General features: G+C 34.3%; 2 protein-coding genes across 3 annotated transcripts; both read left to right on the top strand.

The window, feature by feature from the left end:
* Window positions 1-2,897: 2,897 nt before the first annotated feature.
* Window positions 2,898-8,158, top strand: LOC107470126 (uncharacterized). The gene is made up of 3 exons (XM_016089506.3): window positions 2,898-3,603; window positions 6,164-6,436; window positions 7,538-8,158. Exons 1-3 carry the CDS (start codon window positions 3,049-3,051, stop codon window positions 7,805-7,807), a joined length of 1,098 nt encoding a protein of 365 aa, XP_015944992.1. The 5' UTR covers window positions 2,898-3,048; the 3' UTR covers window positions 7,808-8,158.
* Window positions 8,159-11,781: 3,623 nt separating this feature from the next.
* On the top strand, window positions 11,782-15,523 carry LOC107470125 (probable inactive receptor kinase At5g58300). Of its 2 annotated transcripts, none has more exons than XM_016089505.3 (3): window positions 11,782-11,928; window positions 13,022-14,391; window positions 14,599-15,523. In XM_016089505.3, the coding sequence occupies exons 2-3, from the start codon at window positions 13,092-13,094 to the stop codon at window positions 15,213-15,215; spliced, it is 1,917 nt and encodes a 638-aa protein (XP_015944991.1). In that variant the 5' UTR covers window positions 11,782-11,928; window positions 13,022-13,091; the 3' UTR covers window positions 15,216-15,523. The 2 variants fall into 2 exon arrangements, with proteins under 2 accessions (XP_015944991.1, XP_015944989.1); XM_016089503.3 differs by lacking the exon at window positions 11,782-11,928 and adding an exon at window positions 12,646-12,768.
* Window positions 15,524-21,285: the final 5,762 nt, after the last annotated feature.

Below are 21,285 nucleotides of genomic sequence, written 5' to 3'. Positions count from 1 at the left end.
GAAAGAAGAAATGTTCACAAAGAACAAGAGATAAATAAATAAAATGTGAAATAATCACTTTAACTTCCCAAATGTTTCAAAAAGCTAGGGAACAAGAAAACAGAAATGACATCTCAGGAGAACTATTGCATTTAAAGTCATGCGTTCTCCCTCAAATGTCCATATTCTGAAGAAAGTATAATAATGATGTCCTCATCACTCAGAAAGCACCACATATCTCTTAAATGCTCATGTATAAGCCACAAGTCTCGAAAAGACACCCTACTATAGAGGTTGGAACTTGGAATCCACGTTAGCATCGGCTCCTAAGTAGAAATAATATTAGAGACTAAATTCCCAATTCGGTTTAGCACATTAGTTGGCTCATGAACAACCCTTCTGGCATTCTAGGGGCATGTTAGCCCACAGAACACATCCTAAACTATATCCATAGTAGATTGATACTAATTTTGGGGCGATTCCATCCAAATTCTTCGAAGATTTCTCATGCAAAAGTTATAAATAAAAGGCCAAATACAAATCTATAATATGCTACCTAACAGTAGTCCTTATACCTCTTAAAATGATACTAAGTTAAGCATCAAAACCTCTTATATGTACCCCCATTACAAGTTCATTGGACCACTGTCGATTGAAAATCTATTGTCTTGCTGATGTATTCACATCTTTAGTATTTTTCTTCATGATTTCATTTAATTAGCTAAGAATTCCTGTTGAATATGGTAAAAATGAGCATTACTTTGATTTAGTGAAATTCATTGATTACAGAAAAATTGGAAGAAAAATAACAAGGAACAAAAAAGAAAAGAGGGTAGGAATCATCAAGCAGAATGCTCTCTGTACTAAGCAGAAAGCTCACTAGAAACAACCCACATAGCCATGCAACGTAGAAGACAAGGCATGCCATGTTGGGAGATAAAAAGGGATTCATACTTACGCATCTAGCATGCGTATGCACAAACATGGATAATTTACCTATCATGTGTATGTATCTGTCATTTGTACGCATGATTTCATCTTCACGTGGGATGTAGGATCACAGCCATGGCACACTAGAACCAAACAAAGAGCAAAATATTGATATGCCAAAGGTAACGTGGGACGTGAAAGGCTTCATGTGGGACGTGGACTTGTCATGCGTACGCATGTTATATGCGTATGCACAACCAAGGTGAAAAGGAAGCATCGTGCATATACATGTAGCATGCGTACGCACGACAAGAGGTTTTGAGGTGTCATTCATACGCATCTGGCATGCATACACACAACACCTGGTCAACGTGGGACGTGAGTTTTTCTATGTGTTACTCCATGGAACAAACAGAGGCTAAAATTGAAGAAAAACAAAACCACGTACTAGGTGAGACACTCTACGTGCATCGTGAGCTAGCTAGAGAGTGAATTAGATTAAGGACAAGCTCTACGTGCAATGTGAAGTACCCATGTACCACGTGAGACTCTAGCTACCCTCCAAGGGCCTCAAACCAATCCATTAAAACTTCAATTCTTCATCACTTGTGTGGTTGATTAAACACTCAACTTAGGCCCACTAATCACAAGCATTAACTGAGGATTGCAAGAAGAAAAGATGGAGATCTTTGTTGAGAGAAAAATAATTATGAAGAAGATTTTATTTTATTTGAATTATGATCTGTTTTAGTTTTGAATTTAAAGTTTGTTTAGGGTTAGTATTTAAGGAGAGAAGTCATTGATGATCTTTCTTCTTCGGCACTTTTTATTTTTGATAATACTAGGTTTTCTCTTAAGACATGAACAACTAATCTCATTCGTTAAGGTTAGGAGTTCTATTGATTCCTATAGACTAATATTCTAGCTTTTCTACATTTGATTAATACATTCATATCTTCTTAAGAAAAAATTTCGTTCTTCATCCAAGAGATTTGAATGTGTGGAAAATAATTCTCTTCTAACTTGAATTCTTTTAACTTCTTGGAAAAGTTGATTAATTGAATTAAGTTTGAAAACTTATTCTAACAGCTTTTAAGTTTTGAAACTAGACTTGATAAGTTGCATCGAATCAACTAGGGGAGATTCTTATGAACTACGTGGCGTATAAATTAGAGAACGTGCTTCAATTCTTTTCTTAAATAATTGACTAAGGAATTAGCGATTAATTATATTAAAGAGAAATTGAATTACCAAGGAATTCGGGTTTGATTATTAATGATTTTCCATGAATGTATCTTTACATGATCAAGGTGGAAGGGGAAAAGTATTTGTCCGGAAGTCTCAATATCTCCAAAATCTTAACTCGTTTAATCATATTATTTTTCAATACTTACCTAATTTTGATCGTCTGACTAGAATAATCAATTGACTATTACTTGCTTAATCCGTTAATTCTCGTGGAATCGACACTCACTCACTGTGAGTTTATTACTTGATAAAATTCGATACACTTACTAGTAGTTTGTAGTTGTAAAATTCACATCACTTGCTCCCATGAATTAACCCAATTTAAGATCCAAAATTAACCTGACTTCAACAATATCTATTGAAGGTAAAATTTGGTAGGTTAAAAATTAATAGTTTGTTCATAAAACAATTCATTACCTGAACTAAAATAATTTTTCTATGTAAATTAGGCTCGAGAAAAATTTTATTTAACTAAATAATTTGCGTATACAAGTTTTAAAATAAAGAAAGTAGGTAAAAATACACCTCAAAAATTATTTTTCATAGACAAAAATATCATACAAATAAAAAGAGTTTGATATTTAGCAATATTTACTATGTACTTTTATTCATTAAAAATATTTTTTTAATTATATTTATAAATCTTATTGTGTATTTTTTTTTCATTCAAAATTTTTTTATGTGTATTTTTGTGTACTTCTCACAAAAATATTAATAAGCTTGGTGCTAGAGTGCTGAGCTAAGTAAACGGGGTTTGGGTTGACCCGATGCACTTGTCTTCTTGACCCGGAAGTGCGGAAACGTTGGTTCTGCTCAACTGCGAATCACTTCGCTCACTATTCCTTCGGGAAATTTTACTTTTATTTTTAATTAAAAAGACAGAAAATTGAAATGTCAAGGCTTTGTTCTCAACGGGTCTTGCAAGGTCTCCTTCGGAGGCACATCGGCATTAACCACCACCGCTTAACCACCACCACCACAACGCATCATTTCTCAAATTCAATTGCCGCGAATGGCAATGGAATATTCTCCAACAGTTGCATCTTTTCCCTCCTCCGATCGCCATCGAAATTATATTCATCCTCCTCAACCACGACGCGCCTTCCATACACAATCCCTAAAGGCTTGGGTGGCCACGGCATTGGTGCTGTCCGATTCAGGTCCACGAAGCTGCCGAAACCTGGCGGCGGTTTCGGGAAGAAATTGTTCGATAAACCGGCAGCCGCCGTGAGCTCTGCGTTTTCGCGGTACAGCGAGGCAGTGGGTCTGCAAATTGAAGCGTTTTTTAAGCGGAACTCTCTGTTTCTGTATGGCGCTGCGGGAGTTCTGGTTTGCGCTTTGCTGTGGAAGATGATGTATGGGATTGCCAGCGCCTTCATTGGATTCTCAGAAGGGATGGCAAAGTACGGCTTTCTTGCTCTTTCATCTGCCATTGTTGCTTTCGCTGTAAGTTCTTCCAATTTGTCTCTTCCGTGTATGCCATGCTTGAAGCTGAATTATTATTATAATCGATTGATGGTGTCGTGTTAAGTAATTGAGATGTCTTTCGGGTTTGACTGTGAAAGGTTCTCAGAAACCAGCAAGATTAGATTAGCACAGCAAGAAAGTAAAGAAAGAGAGAACTCGGATTGTTTGAGAGAAGTAAATCTAGATTGAATTATGATTATTCATCATCATGTCAATGTACATAGCTACAGATTATATTTATATAGGATGGAGTTATTTTCGTTTAGAATCAGAAAGGGAAAGCTTAGTTACATAACTGATCAATTTCCTTAGCATTGCTATCTGTAGCAATAACATCATCGACATAGACCAAAAGATATACAACAGAACTTGAATTAATTCTAAAGAAAAGAGAAACATCAGACTTAGTGTTTTTGAATCCAAAACGATTTAATGTGGCTGCCAAGGTAAGGAACCAAGCTCTAGGAGCTTGTTTCAGCCCTTAAATTGCCATGTTAGGGCTACAAACCAGATTACTATTAGAGTGAGAAACAGCCTTGTGGTTGAACCATGTACATCTTCTCAGTTAGCTTCCCATTCAAGAAGGCGTTGCCAAAGTCAAACTGCCTCAATGGCAAACCAAATGAGACAGTTATAGTAAAGACAATTCAAACTGTTGTAAGTCTCACCACTGTACTATAAATCTGCTCATATTGCACGCTTCAGCAAACACCAATAAGCGGGCTTTGTGCCTTAGTAACTTACCATTTTTATTCCTTTTTATTTGGCAAACACCCATTTACTACCAATAATAGTGACATTAAGAGTGGGTTCTATGAGAGTCCAAGTATTGCACTTCATTATGGCACTGAATTCTTTTTCCAGGGCCTCTTTCCAATGTGGACACTGCAAGGTCTGAGTTACAGTGTGAGGAACATGATTAATTAGATCAGGGGGAGTAGCGAGAGCTGCTGATGCTTTTTGTTTGGTGATACTAGATTTCGATCTTGTAGTCATAGGATGCAAACTGGTTAGAGGTCAGGGAGGTAAAAGAACTTCAAAGTCACTAAGGAGTATAGTTGGAGTAGGCTGGGCAGAGGAGGGTACAGTAGGTGGTTCATCAAACTGAACATGTGTAGCTAAATAAACCTTACCACTCCTTGTCATACATTTATATCTTTTATGGTTTGAACCATGACTAAGAAACAAACATGATTCAGATTTGTAATTGAATTTAGACTTGCTATATGGCCTAAAAAAGGATAATAGCCACACCCAAATACTTTGAAAAAAGAATTATCAAGAGTCTGATTAAATAGCATTTCGTAATGGCTTTTGTTATAAAGCACCTGAGTTGGTAAACCACTAATAATATAAACTGCACTAATGAAATCATCCAGAAAAACCATTGGTAGAGAGGCTGTAGCAAGCAATGATAAGCCCATTTCCGTAATATGACAGTGTTTCCTCTCCACACTGCCTTGTTGGTGTTGTGTATATGCACCTGACCGCTGTAGTCTTCTTTTCTTTATCAGTAATGTAGGGGAGGGGATCTTGGTGTTGTGCAAATGATCTTCCATTCCAAGACTTTGAATTATGAGGAATGCAAGATGCCTCCATGTTGAATAATTGTCTTCATTGACTTTGTCAGCAAGAGGTGGGAACTTCTTCTTTGAGTTTGAATCAGAAAGAACAATTTCCATGGTAACAAAGATTGAGCAAGAAAAGTGACTCTAGATACCATGAAAGGTTCTTAGAAACCAGCAAGATCAGAGTAGCACAAGAAGAAAGTAAAGAAAGAGAGAGCTCGGAGATTGTTTGAGAGAAGTAAATCTAGATTTGAATTATGATTATTCATCATAATATCAGTGTACATAGCTACAGATTATATATATAAAGGAGTAGAGTTATATCAGCTCAGAATCAGAAAGAGAAAGCTTAGCTAGATAACTGAATTAACCAACTTATCTAACTAGTCATAACTAACTAACTAACTCAACTGACTAGCTCCCTAACAGACTGAATATATTGCAACTGAACTTTGTGTTATTTGTGCATAGTCTGGAGCTACAGTTGAAGCTTTGGATGATGATTTATTCTATTCCTAAGAGTGACATAGACTAATGTTGACTGTTGAAAGCTCTCACTAATGATTAGAGTCAGTTTAGATTGGCTTTTGAAAAAGTACTTAGTTTTTTCATCTTTTTAAAAAAGATCTTTTTTACAGATAAAAATTATTTTACATTTGGATAGGCTTTTTGAAAAGAATTTTCAAGGGTTAAAAACGTCTTTTGCTTCTGCTTTTTTTAAAAGCAAGGTATTATTAGCTTTTAGAAAAAACAAATAATTGGCTTTTTTTTAATAAAAAGTACTTTTTTAAAGACGTATCCAAATAGGTTTAAATTGAATAAAAGTATTTTATTTTTTAAGAAAAGTACTTTTTTAACTCAAAAAAGCCAATCAAACTAGAGCTAAACCTCTCAATCTCATTAGTGATCATGATACATGCATTAACATACGGATCATCAGCTAGTGATTTTGTGCATAATGTATCTCTTAGGGGTTGTATATCCGTTCAAGATTCACAATCAACCCTGATAAAGTTTATAGAATGGCCATGACAAGGCTCAACACGTCTGCTGCGACTCTTGAAGTTATGGGTGCCCCACTTTCAGGATCTGATATAAGAGCCTATGTGATGTCAGGGGGTGGGATTACATTGAAGAAGTTCAAGCCAAGTATGAGGAGCAAGCGCTGTTTTCTCTTTTTCCCCATAAGAGGTTCTGAGAGAAAGGGTCTGGTCAGTGTTGAAGTCAAGAAAAAGAAGGGCCAGGTAAATAAAAGCTTCTGTCATTGTCATTAGACCATTTCATAGAATTGATTAATCTTACATGTGTTTTATCACTTATTCAGTCTTTAATCTCAACATCATACTTCAGCAGCAACTACTACTCATGTCAGATAGGACCAAAATGGTTTTGTATGAAAAATTAATATCTGGTGATTGATAGTTCTTCCTTCACTATTGTGATATATCAATATAATATTTGACCTCTTAAAATAGCCAAGTCAACTGTATCCAGTCTATGGATTGTGGTGATTAACTATTTAACTTCTGACAGTTCTGTATGTAAGGGATATAAGAGAGCCTAGTTAATTGAAGTATCAGTTGGGCTGTTAAGCACTCATGTAGTTTGTTGTGAGATTAGAGAGTTAGTTATTCTGTTAGCATTATCAGCAGCCTATATATAAACTCTTGTAATGTAGCAGATCAATTTAATCAATTCACGCTCTTTCTCTCAACCAAAATATTTTCTTCTCTCTCTTTTTCTTAAACATTCTCTTCTTGTTACTCTGGTGCAGCTTAATAAATACTTACGGACTATCTTCCTGAGCATGAAAAGATCTCTGTGTGCTGATTCTTTACACTTGAAATTAGGATGAAGTCATGAATTAAGGAATGGATTTTTGAATTTGTCACTGGGAGAAAAGAAACCTTGCTTTAAGCCTGAATCTTGCATTACTTATAAAAACATGGAAAGATAAAACGATCTGGATTTCATCAATCACCGGGAGCTGAAGAATGATCCATCTTGACCTTATGGCTCATTAGGAGTGACAATTTCATTTAAGTGATTGGTAGTGGTTATCCAAAAATAGAAAAAAATCTATCTACTAATTTACCAAATGGTTAAACTAATTATGTGAACTTATCTAGATACTAGCATCTATCAGCAGATTCATATTTCAATTGTTTTTTGTTTGACGAAACTATCCCATTATCATCATCGTCGTCATCATCATCATTCCAAAATTATCATGTTGTGATTGAATGCTAGAATTCCGAAAGTGAAAAAGAAATGTAAGATGCAGAGGGATAATTGATGCTTCAGGATTTACTTTACTTAGCCATTGATATTGTCTTTATACGCAGTATGATATGAAGCTGTTGGCAGTTGATGTTCCGATGGCTTCTGGCCCAGACCAGCGGTTGTATCTGATTGGGGATGAAGAAGAATACAGGGTTGGTGGAGGGCTGGTAGCTGAGCTACGAGATCCTGTAGTGAAAGCAATGGCCGCAACGAAGGAGTTTGATTACCTTGATGAAGTTGAGGAAAAAGAGGACGCTGAAAGATCACGCCTGGAGGCCGAAAGAAAGGAGCGCGAAGAAATCGAGAAGCTTGAAAATAGTGGCAACCGGTAGTTGTGATTCATGCAAATCTTCCAATTTTTTCTCTTGTTGATTATATTTATGGTTTATAACTCATTTATTTTGTTTCGATTTGAGTTGTTACAATGTTTAGAACACATTGTGCCATGAGGGGTCAATTTTACCTGCATAGAAGTTGAGAAAATAAAGCTGACAAGGATCAACATGCTTCTAAATGGATTTGGTGTTTTGTTGATCTTCAATATTTCCTTGTTTCAAGTTTATTATTATCCTGTCTGTAAAATACGGTTACTATATGCCGTCTTTGAAACTAACATTGTTTTTTCACCTCCTGCCCCTCCTTTACGTGGAAACGAAGTTGAAATTAACATTGTTTTCTTCTTATTCGAAAGTATTCTTACTGTCCTGTAAACAGTCTTTGAAATTATAGAGTTGAATCAAAAGCATCTTTGATTCGGGTTAAAATTGGATGAGACTTTTCATGGATAATTTTTATGTGCAATTTTAGTCATGGAATTGATTGATCCATGAAGATCTTCACCTCATTTGCTGGCCATTGACAAATGCCAGGTACTTCACACTCTAGCAAGGTAGGTGAAGGTTCTTTTTATCCATTTTTGTGAAGCGTTTTTCACATTACATTTTGGGACAGGCGACTTAGAAGCAGCAGTTGAAAGCGTTGTAAGCACATGGGACTGGCACACTGAAATTGAATGCTTTGTTAGGAAAATAAGAATTTATTAGAAGAGCTGTGTGACTCTCGAGCACCGCTGCTTCAACTGAAGTAGAAGTGAGAAAATGGAGTCACAACATAGGCACTTGCTTCACAGCCTAATCTTTAGTTAATAGTCCCCTTGAAATAGTTTGATTGTTCAATTTTATTTTATGTTTTAGGCATGCATCAATATTCCATATGGAGAAATTGTGTGTGATATATTAATGTTGACATGATGATTTGCGTGTGACAGGCCACCTATTCTAATAGCTATCACATTAGTGTGGAAAAGAGGAAGGATTTTCCCTTTGGTTCTCTGTAACAGCCAACCACCATCTTGGTGCTTTTATGTATTAACTCATTTGCACTACTGGACATTTGGACCCCATATCAATGCTCAAGTCTAGTCCTCTCAAAAATAAACACACATTAACCAAATTTTTATATATTATAATTTTCAATTTCTGTCCATCATCCTTGTCTTTCTATCTTGTAATTGTGAAGGTCCTAACTCTTTGGTCAAACCAAAATACCAAACAGTTTGCAAGATGACAATAACTAAGTAATAAACATCATCAAAATTATTATTAGCATTGATATAATGAACTGAATATTAGATTCATTAATAAGTTAACCACCTTAATTTGAGATCAAATCATGGTCCACTAAGATTATAAGCTACTTTGTTAATGCAATGCCAAAGTGCCGAGCATAGTGACCTCTCAAATATTAATCCCTCTATATGGGGACCAGTATATTATGGATTTTGAGGTTGGATATGAATTCAAAGCATGCAATTATATCCATCATTTTCCTCTCTTTTGAATAGGTAATTACTCCTTTCACAAAAAAGGTTGCACCTATAACATAATCATTTGGCTGATTGAATTCGTGTATAGAAAAAATCTTGTCCGACAAATTTGATATAGGTGGGAATAGATTTTACCATATATTTTTAGACTTTGAGAATTTATAATAAAAGTATCTATAGATCACTTGTTATAATGGTTCTCATTGGTAGTAAAGAATTGAATCTACAACAAAAATATTAAGTCTATGTATTTATAATACATATATAAATACATATTTTTAATATATATTTTGTATTTTAATATATATCTATTAGTGTACACTTAAACATAGTTGAATCTACAATTTAAAAAATACAAGCTAAAAAAATTATATATGAAAAATTGTAATTTAAAGGAAAACAATGGTTTTTGTTTATTTTCCAAAATATAGAGGTGAATTGGAAATTCAAAAAAGTTGACATGATTTGCAATATATATTTAATTTAAAACATATAAATTTACATACAATTTTCTTTTGAAAAAAATTTCAAAATGGAATTTTTTGGAACAAATTGCTATCTTTGTTAAAATATAATAAAAAGAAAATTCGTTAGAGGTTATGAAGCATATATACTTAATTAAATTGTTGTGTCTGCATATCCGATATATTTCGGATACGACATTTATTGATAGTCATCTGATGTTTATTTTGTCCAACTGCGTCTTAATAAAAAATAAATAATTCTTTTATAAACATGTTTATACACACATAAATACCATTACATGTTAACATATTCAACTTATTTATCTAAAAGTACTTTATATTTTATATATATGTTATATTTTCGTATCCTATAAAAATTTAAAATTTGTGCATTTGCGTGTGACTTGTCTTACGATGTCTCTTGTTCGTATTAATGTTCATGCATAATAGTTTGAAAGCAAATTTTGAATACACTGGTCCATACAATACCTTCCACCGAATTGCCTGTACCCCATACCAAAATAAATTCCCAATTTGCTCCATTAACCTGTATATCACCATTCTTTGTATCATAAATTTATTTGCGTTCTTTGTTAACTGTGTCAAAACTAAAAAATGTGACACTATTTGTGTAGTCATTCTTGAAAATTTTGACATTTTGTACTGTGGTTCATACCCTTGTTGGGCTGAAGAAATTACTGCCAGTCAATTACCATCTTTGCTGTAGATAGGAAGGAGTAGTAACACTCATGAGGGTAAATACTCCACGTGATGTCTACTATAGTGAAAAAGAAAAATAATAAAGAGACCAAAATTTACTTTTATAGATAATAACTGAATTTTTTTAAAAGAATATATCATTTAATTTTTATTAATTTTTAACATAAATTATACACATTATTTATCAATTTCTTTCCACAAACCCCTCTTCATAGTAGAATTCTCTTTATTAAGGTCTTCTTGAATAGTCACGTCCAAAGACATATCACCAAAATCATCATTTACTCTTGTACTCTTGGTACTTCCTTTTGATAAGGTTTTGTCACCTACTCAACCCATCCAATGTTCCTCTGGTGTCTGCCTATTTTCACCGGTAACAATTTGACATCTCAAGAATATTTTGAGAAAAATGGGGTCTGTAATCTTTTTATTTACATTGGTAAATATTTTTATAATATAAGATACAATTTTTTTATTATTATCAATTATTTTTAAAATTAAAAAGTAAAAATACAAAAATAATATGTATAAAAATGTTCTATAATGTGATTCATTAAGTTAATACATTTTTAATATTAAAATAATATAAAATAAATTTACATCAAATCTAATAATACAATATTAAATGAGAAAGTTTAGGAACTATCACTTTTATTAAAAATCTGATGAGCACTTAACTAGCAGAAGAAAAATGAGTAATCCTATGTTATTGGATGAAATCTCACACCGTTAAAAACATCAATAATAACTACTTGATAGCTATAAATAACAAAACTTGGTAATCCCCTAACATTCCTCATATTAAATTTAGTACAAATAAGTATAACAGAAAAATATTACACATACAAAGTCTTTTATAAACTAAGCCCAACTAAATTAAATAATAACAAAAATAATGCTGATTATAACTTTTTTTATTATATTAAACCAACTTAGTTGAATTTAATTAACAAAAAGACTTGGATGTGTAGTATTATTCAAATCAACAAATCATATCACATCAATCCACTAGTACTTAGTTTGAAAAAAACTGAGACGGTGAATTCCCCATTATTGCTGTCGTTTTAGCAAACTAGTTTTCGGAACTTGGTTTATATTGGATGACCCGCTCTCGTTGTGTGTGATAAATCCCTTGACAAAAGAAGAAACTAAGTTGTTATTAGTTAATCCTTTATGCCACCAACTCCAACGGTGTTGAAGAAGCAATAAAAATAAAAGTGAATTTTAGAGAAACTAACCTCCCTCTTAATTACAAAAAAGGTTTCTTGTCATTCAAGTGTTTAATGCACAACAGTATATAAAGTTCTTCTCTGCTCCACTTCATAGAAAATGGAAAATCTTCATGGCTTATGCTTATAAATTTGGCTTTCTTCTTGAATTCCATGATACCTACGCAAAATTTTCTACAGTTCTGCTTTACTATATGATTTGTTTTGTGACGAAGGTGAGTAAAATACCTCACTTTATTTAATTTTTATTTTTTCTATTTGAATATTTGCATTTCCTAACTTGTAACAATATGAAATTATAAATTATTGCAGCTGTTCTAGTTCTGAACCATACTAATTGTTCTTGGATCCTGATCCTCAGAGAATTGTTAATCATACATTTCCATATTTGCTTAAATTCAGTGAAGGAATCAGCATGTTGTTTTCAGTGAAATTCTGATGGTTATGCTTGCTTTGAATTGTTTAATCTAAATGCTAGCTTGACCCTTTAGTTATCCTTTGTTTTTGTACGTGTCTTAATCTTGTTCCTCAAATATTTCAGTGCTTGAAAACAAGACACTTTTCTGCAACATTCACTGACCACAGATAGGTGGCAAAAATGGAAAATCAACACCAATGATTTATGTATTGTTCTTTTTAAAACTAAGAGAATGCAGTTCCACCTTTAACAAAGAATGCTTTTTCTTTATAAAGCACAAGGGGAGAACCAAGCTTTAAGCTTTTTCTTTTTCAGTTCTATTTTATCTAGGATTCTCCATTATCACAATGCTCTTTATTTATTTATTTTTTAACCCCTTCTCCCTTCTTGGCTGTTTGTCAGACGTTTAAGCACCGTTTCTATAAGAGAGATTTCTTTATTCTAAATGGAAAGTGCACTTTAATACAGCATTATTTAAAGTTCACAAACTAGCTTTAGGCTTTTTTTTTTTTACTTTTTTTTTTTCTTTATTAAATGTTAGAGTCAGCATAACATCTAACTATTGAATGAACTAACATTCCTGAATGCCACATCTGAAAGAAGTAAATCCCTTTCCCTATTCAGAATCTGTTTATCGGTAAGTTGCAATATGTGATGCATTCTGCATCAACAAAATCATTTTCTGTACTAAAATAAAATTTTCAGAAAAATTTGTTGGCCAAACTTGTTTTAAATGATTTCTATAAAAGTTCCATATTTTCAGAACTGAAGGTATCACTGACTTTGACTAGGTTCATGATTAGCATAGTTAATTTTAGCCTTGAACATGTTTTACTTTTCTAGCCGTATGATATGCTAATAATTTGCTGCAATTTCCAAATGCAAACCAGGAAAGCATGATTAACAGTTGAGATCAGAAATTGTGACTATCTTTGTCTGACTCAAACCAAAGCAAGCTCGATGAAGTTGCGGTTATTCATCGTTGTGCTTGTCCTTCTAAGCTTCATAGTTTCACTCTTTGAATTGATTGTAGCTGATTTAAACTCTGACAAACAAGCTCTCTTAGAGTTTGCTTCAGCCGTTCCACATGCACCAAGGCTAAACTGGAATGAATCTACTTCAGTTTGCAACTCATGGATTGGTGTGACTTGTAACTCGAACAGAACCCGAGTCACCGGCATCCGTCTCCCGGGAATTGGACTAACCGGTTCAATTCCAGAGAACACTTTAGGAAAACTAGACACTCTTAGAGTCCTTAGCCTTCATTCAAATGGCCTTAAAGGAAATCTTCCTTCTGACATAGTTTCCATTCCTTCACTCCAATTTGCACTGCTTCACCACAATAATTTCTCAGGTCCAATTCCATCCTCTGTCTCCCCCAAACTCGTGGCATTCGATGTTTCCTTTAACTCCTTCTCTGGAAGAATTCCACCAGCATTTCAGAATCTGAGAAGACTCACCTGGTTGTATTTACAAAACAACAACATTTCTGGAACTATCCCTGAATTCAACCTTCCAAGGCTTAAACAATTGAATTTGAGCTATAATAACCTGAACGGAACAATTCCAAATTCTGTTAAGACATTTCCTTACACTTCTTTCGTAGGTAACTCGCGCTTATGCGGACCGCCTCTCAACAATTGCTCATCGATATCCCCTTCTCCATCTCCTTCCCCTGAGTATCAACCATCCTCTCCATCAACTACACAAGATCAAAAGGATCATAAGAATAACTTTGGCCTAGCTACTATACTTGCTCTTGTCATTGGAGGCATTGCATTTCTCTCCCTGCTAGTTTTAGTGTTCTTTATATGCTGTTTGAAGCGAAAACCGAAAGACAGTACTAAAAAAAGCGGTGGCATACTCAAAGGGAAGGGATCTTGTGCTGGAAAGACTGAGATTTCCAAGAGTTTTGGGAGTGGAGTTCAAGAGGCCGAAAAGAACAAGTTATTCTTCTTTGAAGGTTCATCTTATAGCTTTGATCTTGAGGACTTACTGAAGGCTTCGGCCGAAGTTCTTGGTAAAGGGAGTTATGGAACAGCATACAAGGCTGTTTTGGAGGAAGGAACAACTGTGGTAGTTAAGCGGTTGAAGGAAGTTGTTGTTGGAAAGAAGGAGTTTGAGCAGCAGATGGAAATTGTTGGGAGGATTGGACGCCACCCGAATGTCATGCCGCTTCGTGCTTATTACTATTCCAAAGATGAGAAGCTTCTAGTTTATAACTTCATGCTTGGTGGAAGCTTGTTTCACTTGTTGCATGGTAAGTTCTAAGTTCACCATTGCTCCATGTATTTGTTGTCAATTATCATGGCATTTTTTGCACTCATTGCTTCGCTTTGTTCAGTAATTGGTAATCCATCGTAAAATTGAAGTAAGAATTTGTATGTAAGAGCGTAATTCCTGCCATAACCAGTACTAATTGATAATCCTATGTATTTGACTTATCTTCTGTCCCAAACAACAATAGGAAACAGGGGTGCAACAAGAACTCCATTAGACTGGGATTCAAGGGTGAAGATTTCACTTGGAGCAGCCAAGGGAGTTGCATTCATTCACTCTGAATGCGGTCCAAAGTTCACACATGGCAACATCAAATCCACCAATGTTCTCATATCCCAAGAACTTGATGCCTGCATATCCGATGTTGGCTTGCCTCCACTGATGAACACTCCGGCAACCATGTCAAGAGCCAATGGCTACCGTGCTCCAGAAGTAACTGATGCGAAGAAGATCACACAAAAATCTGATGTGTACAGCTTTGGTGTGCTGCTTCTTGAAATGTTGACAGGGAAGACACCAATGAGGCATCCGGGGCATGAAGACATCGTCGATCTTCCAAGGTGGGTGAAGTCTGTTGTTAGAGAAGAATGGACAGCTGAAGTTTTCGATGAGGAGCTTCTAAGAGGCCAATACGTTGAAGAGGAGATGGTGCAGATGCTTCAGATTGCATTGGCTTGTGTTGCTAAGGCACCTGATATGAGGCCTAGAATGGATGAAGCTGTTAGGATGATAGAGGATATAAAGCACCCCGAGTCAAAGAACCGGCCGTCCTCTGAGTCGGAGTCTAATGCGCAAACACCATGATTGAGGAGTGTTCCTGGGGACAACATAGGATTTCATTTGAAGAAAACAAGTCTTGTGTTTTCCTGATTGATATTGTGTCCTCAAGCAATAATAAAGTTAAGTTTCATTGTAAAATACTAATGTTTTTTGTTCTTGTTGGTTATACAAGTTTTTCAGTTGGTTCTGCTTTGTTGGCTTTTGAAACTTCATTGCTGATTGTTGTTCAGTGAATGGAAATAATTCGAGTTTCATCGTGCAGACCAGTGGATCATATTAACAAACATGTTGTGTGCTCTCTTCAATAATATAGCTCGATCCTTTGGCCATAATCTCATGTATTAATATTACTATTTTATACCTACAGAAATGCATATGGTGAAAGATATATACAAACACTAAGAAAACTGTAGAGCCTTACTAAAATTTGTGAAGTCCAGTAGTGTTGAAAACTTAAAATGTTAATGGAAATGATGAAAGACATACACAAAATTTAGAAAAAAAAGTTTACATAGTTTATTAATAGTTGGAGACTATAGTGTTTAAAGGCTATAGTGACTAAGCTAAGGATTAGATGATCTCAATAAGTTTAGAGTATTACCAAAACATATTTTTTAATGTTTTTAATAATTGCTAAACAATTTTTTTAAATTTTTATCTATTAATTAATTTTTTATATATTATTTAATTTTAAAATTTTAGATTTAATTTTTAGTTTATTATTTTATTATTCATTATCCATTATCTCAATTCTCAAACCTCAGGATATAACAATGTTAGTTTTCATGGAAAGAAGAAAAAAGTATTGTCAATTGAGACTCCATTGTTCCATGATCATATGTTCTATGAATACGATCCATGGCTTCAAAATAACATGCAGATTGAATTTTGAGTTGAAAAAGGCTAAGAACCGGTATGAAGAAGGTACTATGCCCTCGAAACCATTCTTTGTGTCTCGACCGGGTGCAACAGAAGAAGACGATGGTAAGAATAGCACCTTGGCGCTCTATTTCTTTTCTTTTCATCTATATATTAATGTCACATTTTGTTGGAACTTTTATAAACTATCTTAATTTCTCTCATGTCAGGCGTGGTAATCTCCATAATTAGTGAGAAAAATGGAATAACATATGCGCTGGTGTTAGATGGTTCCACTTTCAAAGAGATTGCTAGGTCCAAGTTTAGTAAAAAATTAGAAACAAATCAACTATAAATATTTTTCAATTAATTGTTTGTTGTTTCTATCCCAAAAAATAGAGAAATCCAATTAATTGGATGAATATGCCAATCAATTGGGTCAGTTATTTAACTAATTGGATAAATAACATAATCAATTGACTTAAAAGAAAAATAAACTTTTAACATCTTTCGTAAAAGTAATCGATTATTTGTAGGAAAAAAGATCATTGTGAATCAATCAACCAATGGATTATTGGATTCAACAAATCAATTGTTTTTTAGCGCAGTGCGATTTCATGCGATTTCAACGAATCATCAAAGGATGTATAATACCTGACTCCAAGAGCGACCACTATAATATGAAAAGCCCAGACCGATGATGATCTTAGAGAGTGAGGGAGATTCATACAACAATTACATTATAGAAATTGAGAAGATTGATGATAGATTATGAAATTGTTAATACTAGGATTATAAATAAAGACTATGGTTCTTATTCTGAGGTCCGACCTACAAGTATTCTGATATTTAAGTTACCAAAAGTTTAATTAAGTTTCTAATAAATTAGATTTGAAATATATCTGAAGATGTCAGTATATTTGTAGTAGAGTCAATAACTACATTTTAGAGTAGTTCCACCTTTAATGGTAGATAACCGTTTTCTTTTGTTATAAAAGTTGTTGAGATCTCCTTTATAGATGAATATGAGAGATTATAGGAGTTAATTACTGTTTCGGACAAGTAGGGTAGGATAACGTCGTCGCGTCCAACCTCTGTGAGGTCGGGCAGGTGTCAATTCGGCCACTATCTGTTGATTGGGCTTTACTTATTTTGGGTCTGGTTAAGTTGTGGACCAAGATATGAACAGTGCCGCTACTTGAGACCGAGTTTTATTAGGTCGGTCTTAAGCATTGTAAGTCTTGTTGATTTTTTTGTAGTTGACTTATCACATCAGGTAATTCGCTTTTTAAGGGGTCAGGTCAAGTACTCGACGTGATTTAAATAATCTGAAACATTGCGTCTTTTCATAATTATTTGTATATTTTTTTTCGGTTACTTTGTTAACCATACACGTCATAAATGAGGGGGTAAATTTACCATTTTGTTTTTTAGGACTTATAAATACTCAACCCCTTTTTCCTTTCGTCTTTTTGCTTCTTCTAAAACGTTTTGCTTCATTCTCTCTTAAAGCTTTTCATTTTCTTCATTTTGAAATTCTGCTTTGAATTTTCGCTCGCTCTTTCTTAGAAAGTTTTGGAACGTTCGTGTGTTCACTGTTATGTGCTCTTCTTTATTTTGCTTTCAATCAAAGTTAGTCTTCCCTCTTTTGTTTTATTTTTTGCATCCTTGTATTTTGCTAGGTAATGTGCTTTTGGTACTATCATTTTTTGATGTTTATGTGAAGAGATGGTAATAATTTTTTGTTGATGTTCCTTCATGTTGATATTCTTTCATAGTTGTTTGGTAATTCTGCATTCTTTTTCTTTCTTTGAGAAATGTATTCCTTTGCTGTAAATTAGTATGTTGAATGTGGGATTTTGCTCTATGTTGCCCCCCAAATGGTGCCGTTTTGTTTCTTGAAAACAATGCCATTTCAATCTTTTGTAATATGGTTTGCTTGCTGGATAATAGGTTTTAAGAACCATGAAGTTTCTTTGTTGAAAAAGACCCGACCTTTTGTGGGTTTTTTTTTAATGTTTACATTCTTGTACCCGATTTTTCGACTTGTTGTGATTATTTACTTTTGTTGTGTTGTAGGTATAGTTTTATGTCTCGTTCAGTAATACTCAACATGTCTTCTAAAGTTCTGTCCGACCTAGACTAGGTAGATATTACCATACTTTCTGCTGTCCCTTGATGCGTGAGCATCTTGTCTATCTTTTCCTAGTGAATTTGCATCTAAATTGTTGAATTTAATTTAGAATTAATTATATTTTAGCCACTATGGATGCTATTTTGAGTTTTGTGCAATTTTATTCATTTTAGGTTGCATTCGGATGGATTTGATGAAGTTTCTACAGAGAAGAAAAAGAAACCAAAGAGATGACCAGCGAAGACCGACGCGGACGCGTAGCTCACGCGACCGCACGGAATGGAGAAATCGCAATGACGCGATCGCATGCCTGACGCGAACGCGTGGACTGGAATATGCACAAATGACGCGAATGCGTGGACGACGCGGACGCTGGACGCTGGACGCTGGTTACGATTTCTGGGCTGTTTTTGACCTAGTTTTCAGCCCAGAAAACACATATTAGAAGCTGCAGAATGGACAAATCAAGTGGTCCCCACCCATCAAACTGAAGATCTCTTAATTAATTCGAATTTAAATTCAAATCTTATCTTTTAAGAAAAGATATTATTTTTAATTTTTGATTTTAAACCTATTAGGATTAGTAATAAATAGAAACTCTGTACATTTAGATAGGTACCACATAGATTTTACTAGAACCCTTATTTTTCTTCTCTGAACCATGAGAAACTAATCCTTCATTGTTAAGGTTAGGAACTCTGTCTATTTTCATGGATTGATTCGTTTGATCTTTTTAATTTAATTCATGTCTTGATTTATATTTCAATAATTGTTTTCGTTCTTTATTCTATGAACATTGGGTGGAACAGAAGTATGACCCATGTTCTAATTGAGTTCTCGTAAAACTTGGAAAAGCTCTTTACTTGAACAACAGTTTGAAAATATATTATACTGAATTTTTAATTGTTTGTGTTTAAAGGGATACGTGACATATAATCCCCTTATTTGTGGATAATTATGATTCTTTTGGCATATAAACTAGAAATTGATCATCACCCTCTAATTGGAATTAATTGACCAAGGAATTGGCAATTAATAAATTTTAGAGGAGGCTAAGAAGGTCTAAGGAATTAGGGTCTAGTCACATATAGTTTGCCATGAAATTAAATCTTGCATGATTAAATTAATTAGTAATAAAAGTTAATCCGGAAATTAGATAACTCTGAAACCTTAACTGTTTTCTCCATATTTTATTCCCAATTTATTTATCTGCCTGTCTTTGATATTCTGAATTTACACTTAAACCTTTTGAACATCTCAAAACCAATTCCTGCTTGCCTAACTAAGCTTATCACTCAATAACTGTTGCTTAGTCCATCAATCCTCGTGGGATCGACCCTGACTCACGTAAGGTATTACTTGGTACGACCCGGTACACTTGCCGGTTAGTAGTGTTAGTTGTAAAATACCGCATCAAGTTTTTAGCGCCGTTGCCGGGAATTGACTGTGATTAACAACTACCAGTTGTTTGATTGCTTAGATTAGGCGTTTTAATTTTAATTTTATTTAAAAATTTTGCTTTGAATTTTCAAAAAAAAAAAATTTACGGTATTTTTCTTTTTTTTTCCTTTACGTTAATTTTTTTCTTTTCCTTTTCGTTTACCCCCCTCCCCTATTCTTTCTTTCTCGTTTCCTTTTTTTATCTTGTTTTAAAAAAATAAATATAAATAAATAAATAAATAAATAAATAAATAATATTTTTTCTCTTATTTTCTGTGAACCCCCTCTTCCCCTGTTTCGTTTTTAAAATTTTTTTTATTACTTGATTTTCGAAAAAAACAAATATTTTAATTAAATTTAAAAAAATTTAATAAATAAATAGGACTAATATTTTTCTTAATTTCTGAAATTAAGTTTGGTGTTGACTATTTATTATTTTTTTTCTATTTATTTTATTCAATATTTTTATCTCTTTACACAGAGTTACCTCACGGGGAATTCTCTGCACTCTGATGTAGAGATTTCCAATCTTTCTTGTTTTCTGTTTGTTTATGCGCAGGAACAGAGACAAAGAACATCTCTTAGACTTTGATCCTGAACCTGAAAGGACTTTCAGGCGGCGTTTACAACAAGCAAGACTATACAAGGCTGCAGAATCCACTATGGATCCGACTAATAATGATAATACCAATGCGGTAAACCCGAATGGGAATGAACAAAGGAGAGTACTTGGCTCTTTCTCTGCTTCTACTGCAGATCTGTATGGAAAGAGCATTGTGGTGCCTCCTATTACTGCAAACAAATTTGAGTTGAAGCCTCAACTGGTCACCCTGGTGCAACAAAACTGCCAGTATCATGGTCTTCCCCACGAAGACCCAAATCAATTCATTTCAAGTTTTCTGCAGATTTGTGATAATGTGAAGACAAACAGAGTGAACCCAGATGTGTACAAACTAATGCTCTTCCCGTTTGCTTTGAGGGATGGAGCAAAACTATGGCTAGATTCTCAACCCAAGGATAGTTTGGATACTTGGAACAAGGTGGTTACTGAGTTTCTCATAAAATTTTTCCCACCAAAGAAGCTGACTAAGCTTAGGATGGAGGTTCAGACCTTCAGACAGAAGGATGGTGAGACTCTGTATGAAGCTTGGGAGAGATACAAGTTCCTGACTAGGCAATGCCCTCCAGACATGTTCTCCAAATGGACACAAATAGACATATTTTATGAAGGCTTGGGTGAAATATCCAAAATGTGCTTAGATAATTATGCAGGAGGTTCATTGCACAAGATGAAGACACCAGAGGAGACTATTGAGCTGATTGAATTGGTTGCAAGCAACCAATATTTATACTCCTCTAACAGGAATCCTGTGAACTCTGAAACCCCTCAAGAGAAAGGCGTGTTGGAAGTAGATGCTATTAATGCTCTTCTTGCTCAGAACAAGCTGATGTCTCAGCAAATAAATCTACTTACTCAACAGATGGGTGGCATGCAAGTCTCAACTATCAACACCTGAAATCTACCACAGGAAGTCTCCTATGACATGGCAGGTAATTTTGTGCAAAATGATAATTATGATTATGCTCAACTTTCTTTTGAACAGGTGAATTACATGGGGAGTGGTCCTAGAAATCCCAACAATGACCCATATTCTAAGACAT

This window comes from Arachis duranensis, chromosome 10 (genome assembly GCF_000817695.3).
Source record: "Arachis duranensis cultivar V14167 chromosome 10, aradu.V14167.gnm2.J7QH, whole genome shotgun sequence".
Classification (NCBI taxonomy): domain Eukaryota; kingdom Viridiplantae; phylum Streptophyta; class Magnoliopsida; order Fabales; family Fabaceae; genus Arachis; species Arachis duranensis.
This window is presented reverse-complemented; position numbering and strand designations above follow the sequence as displayed.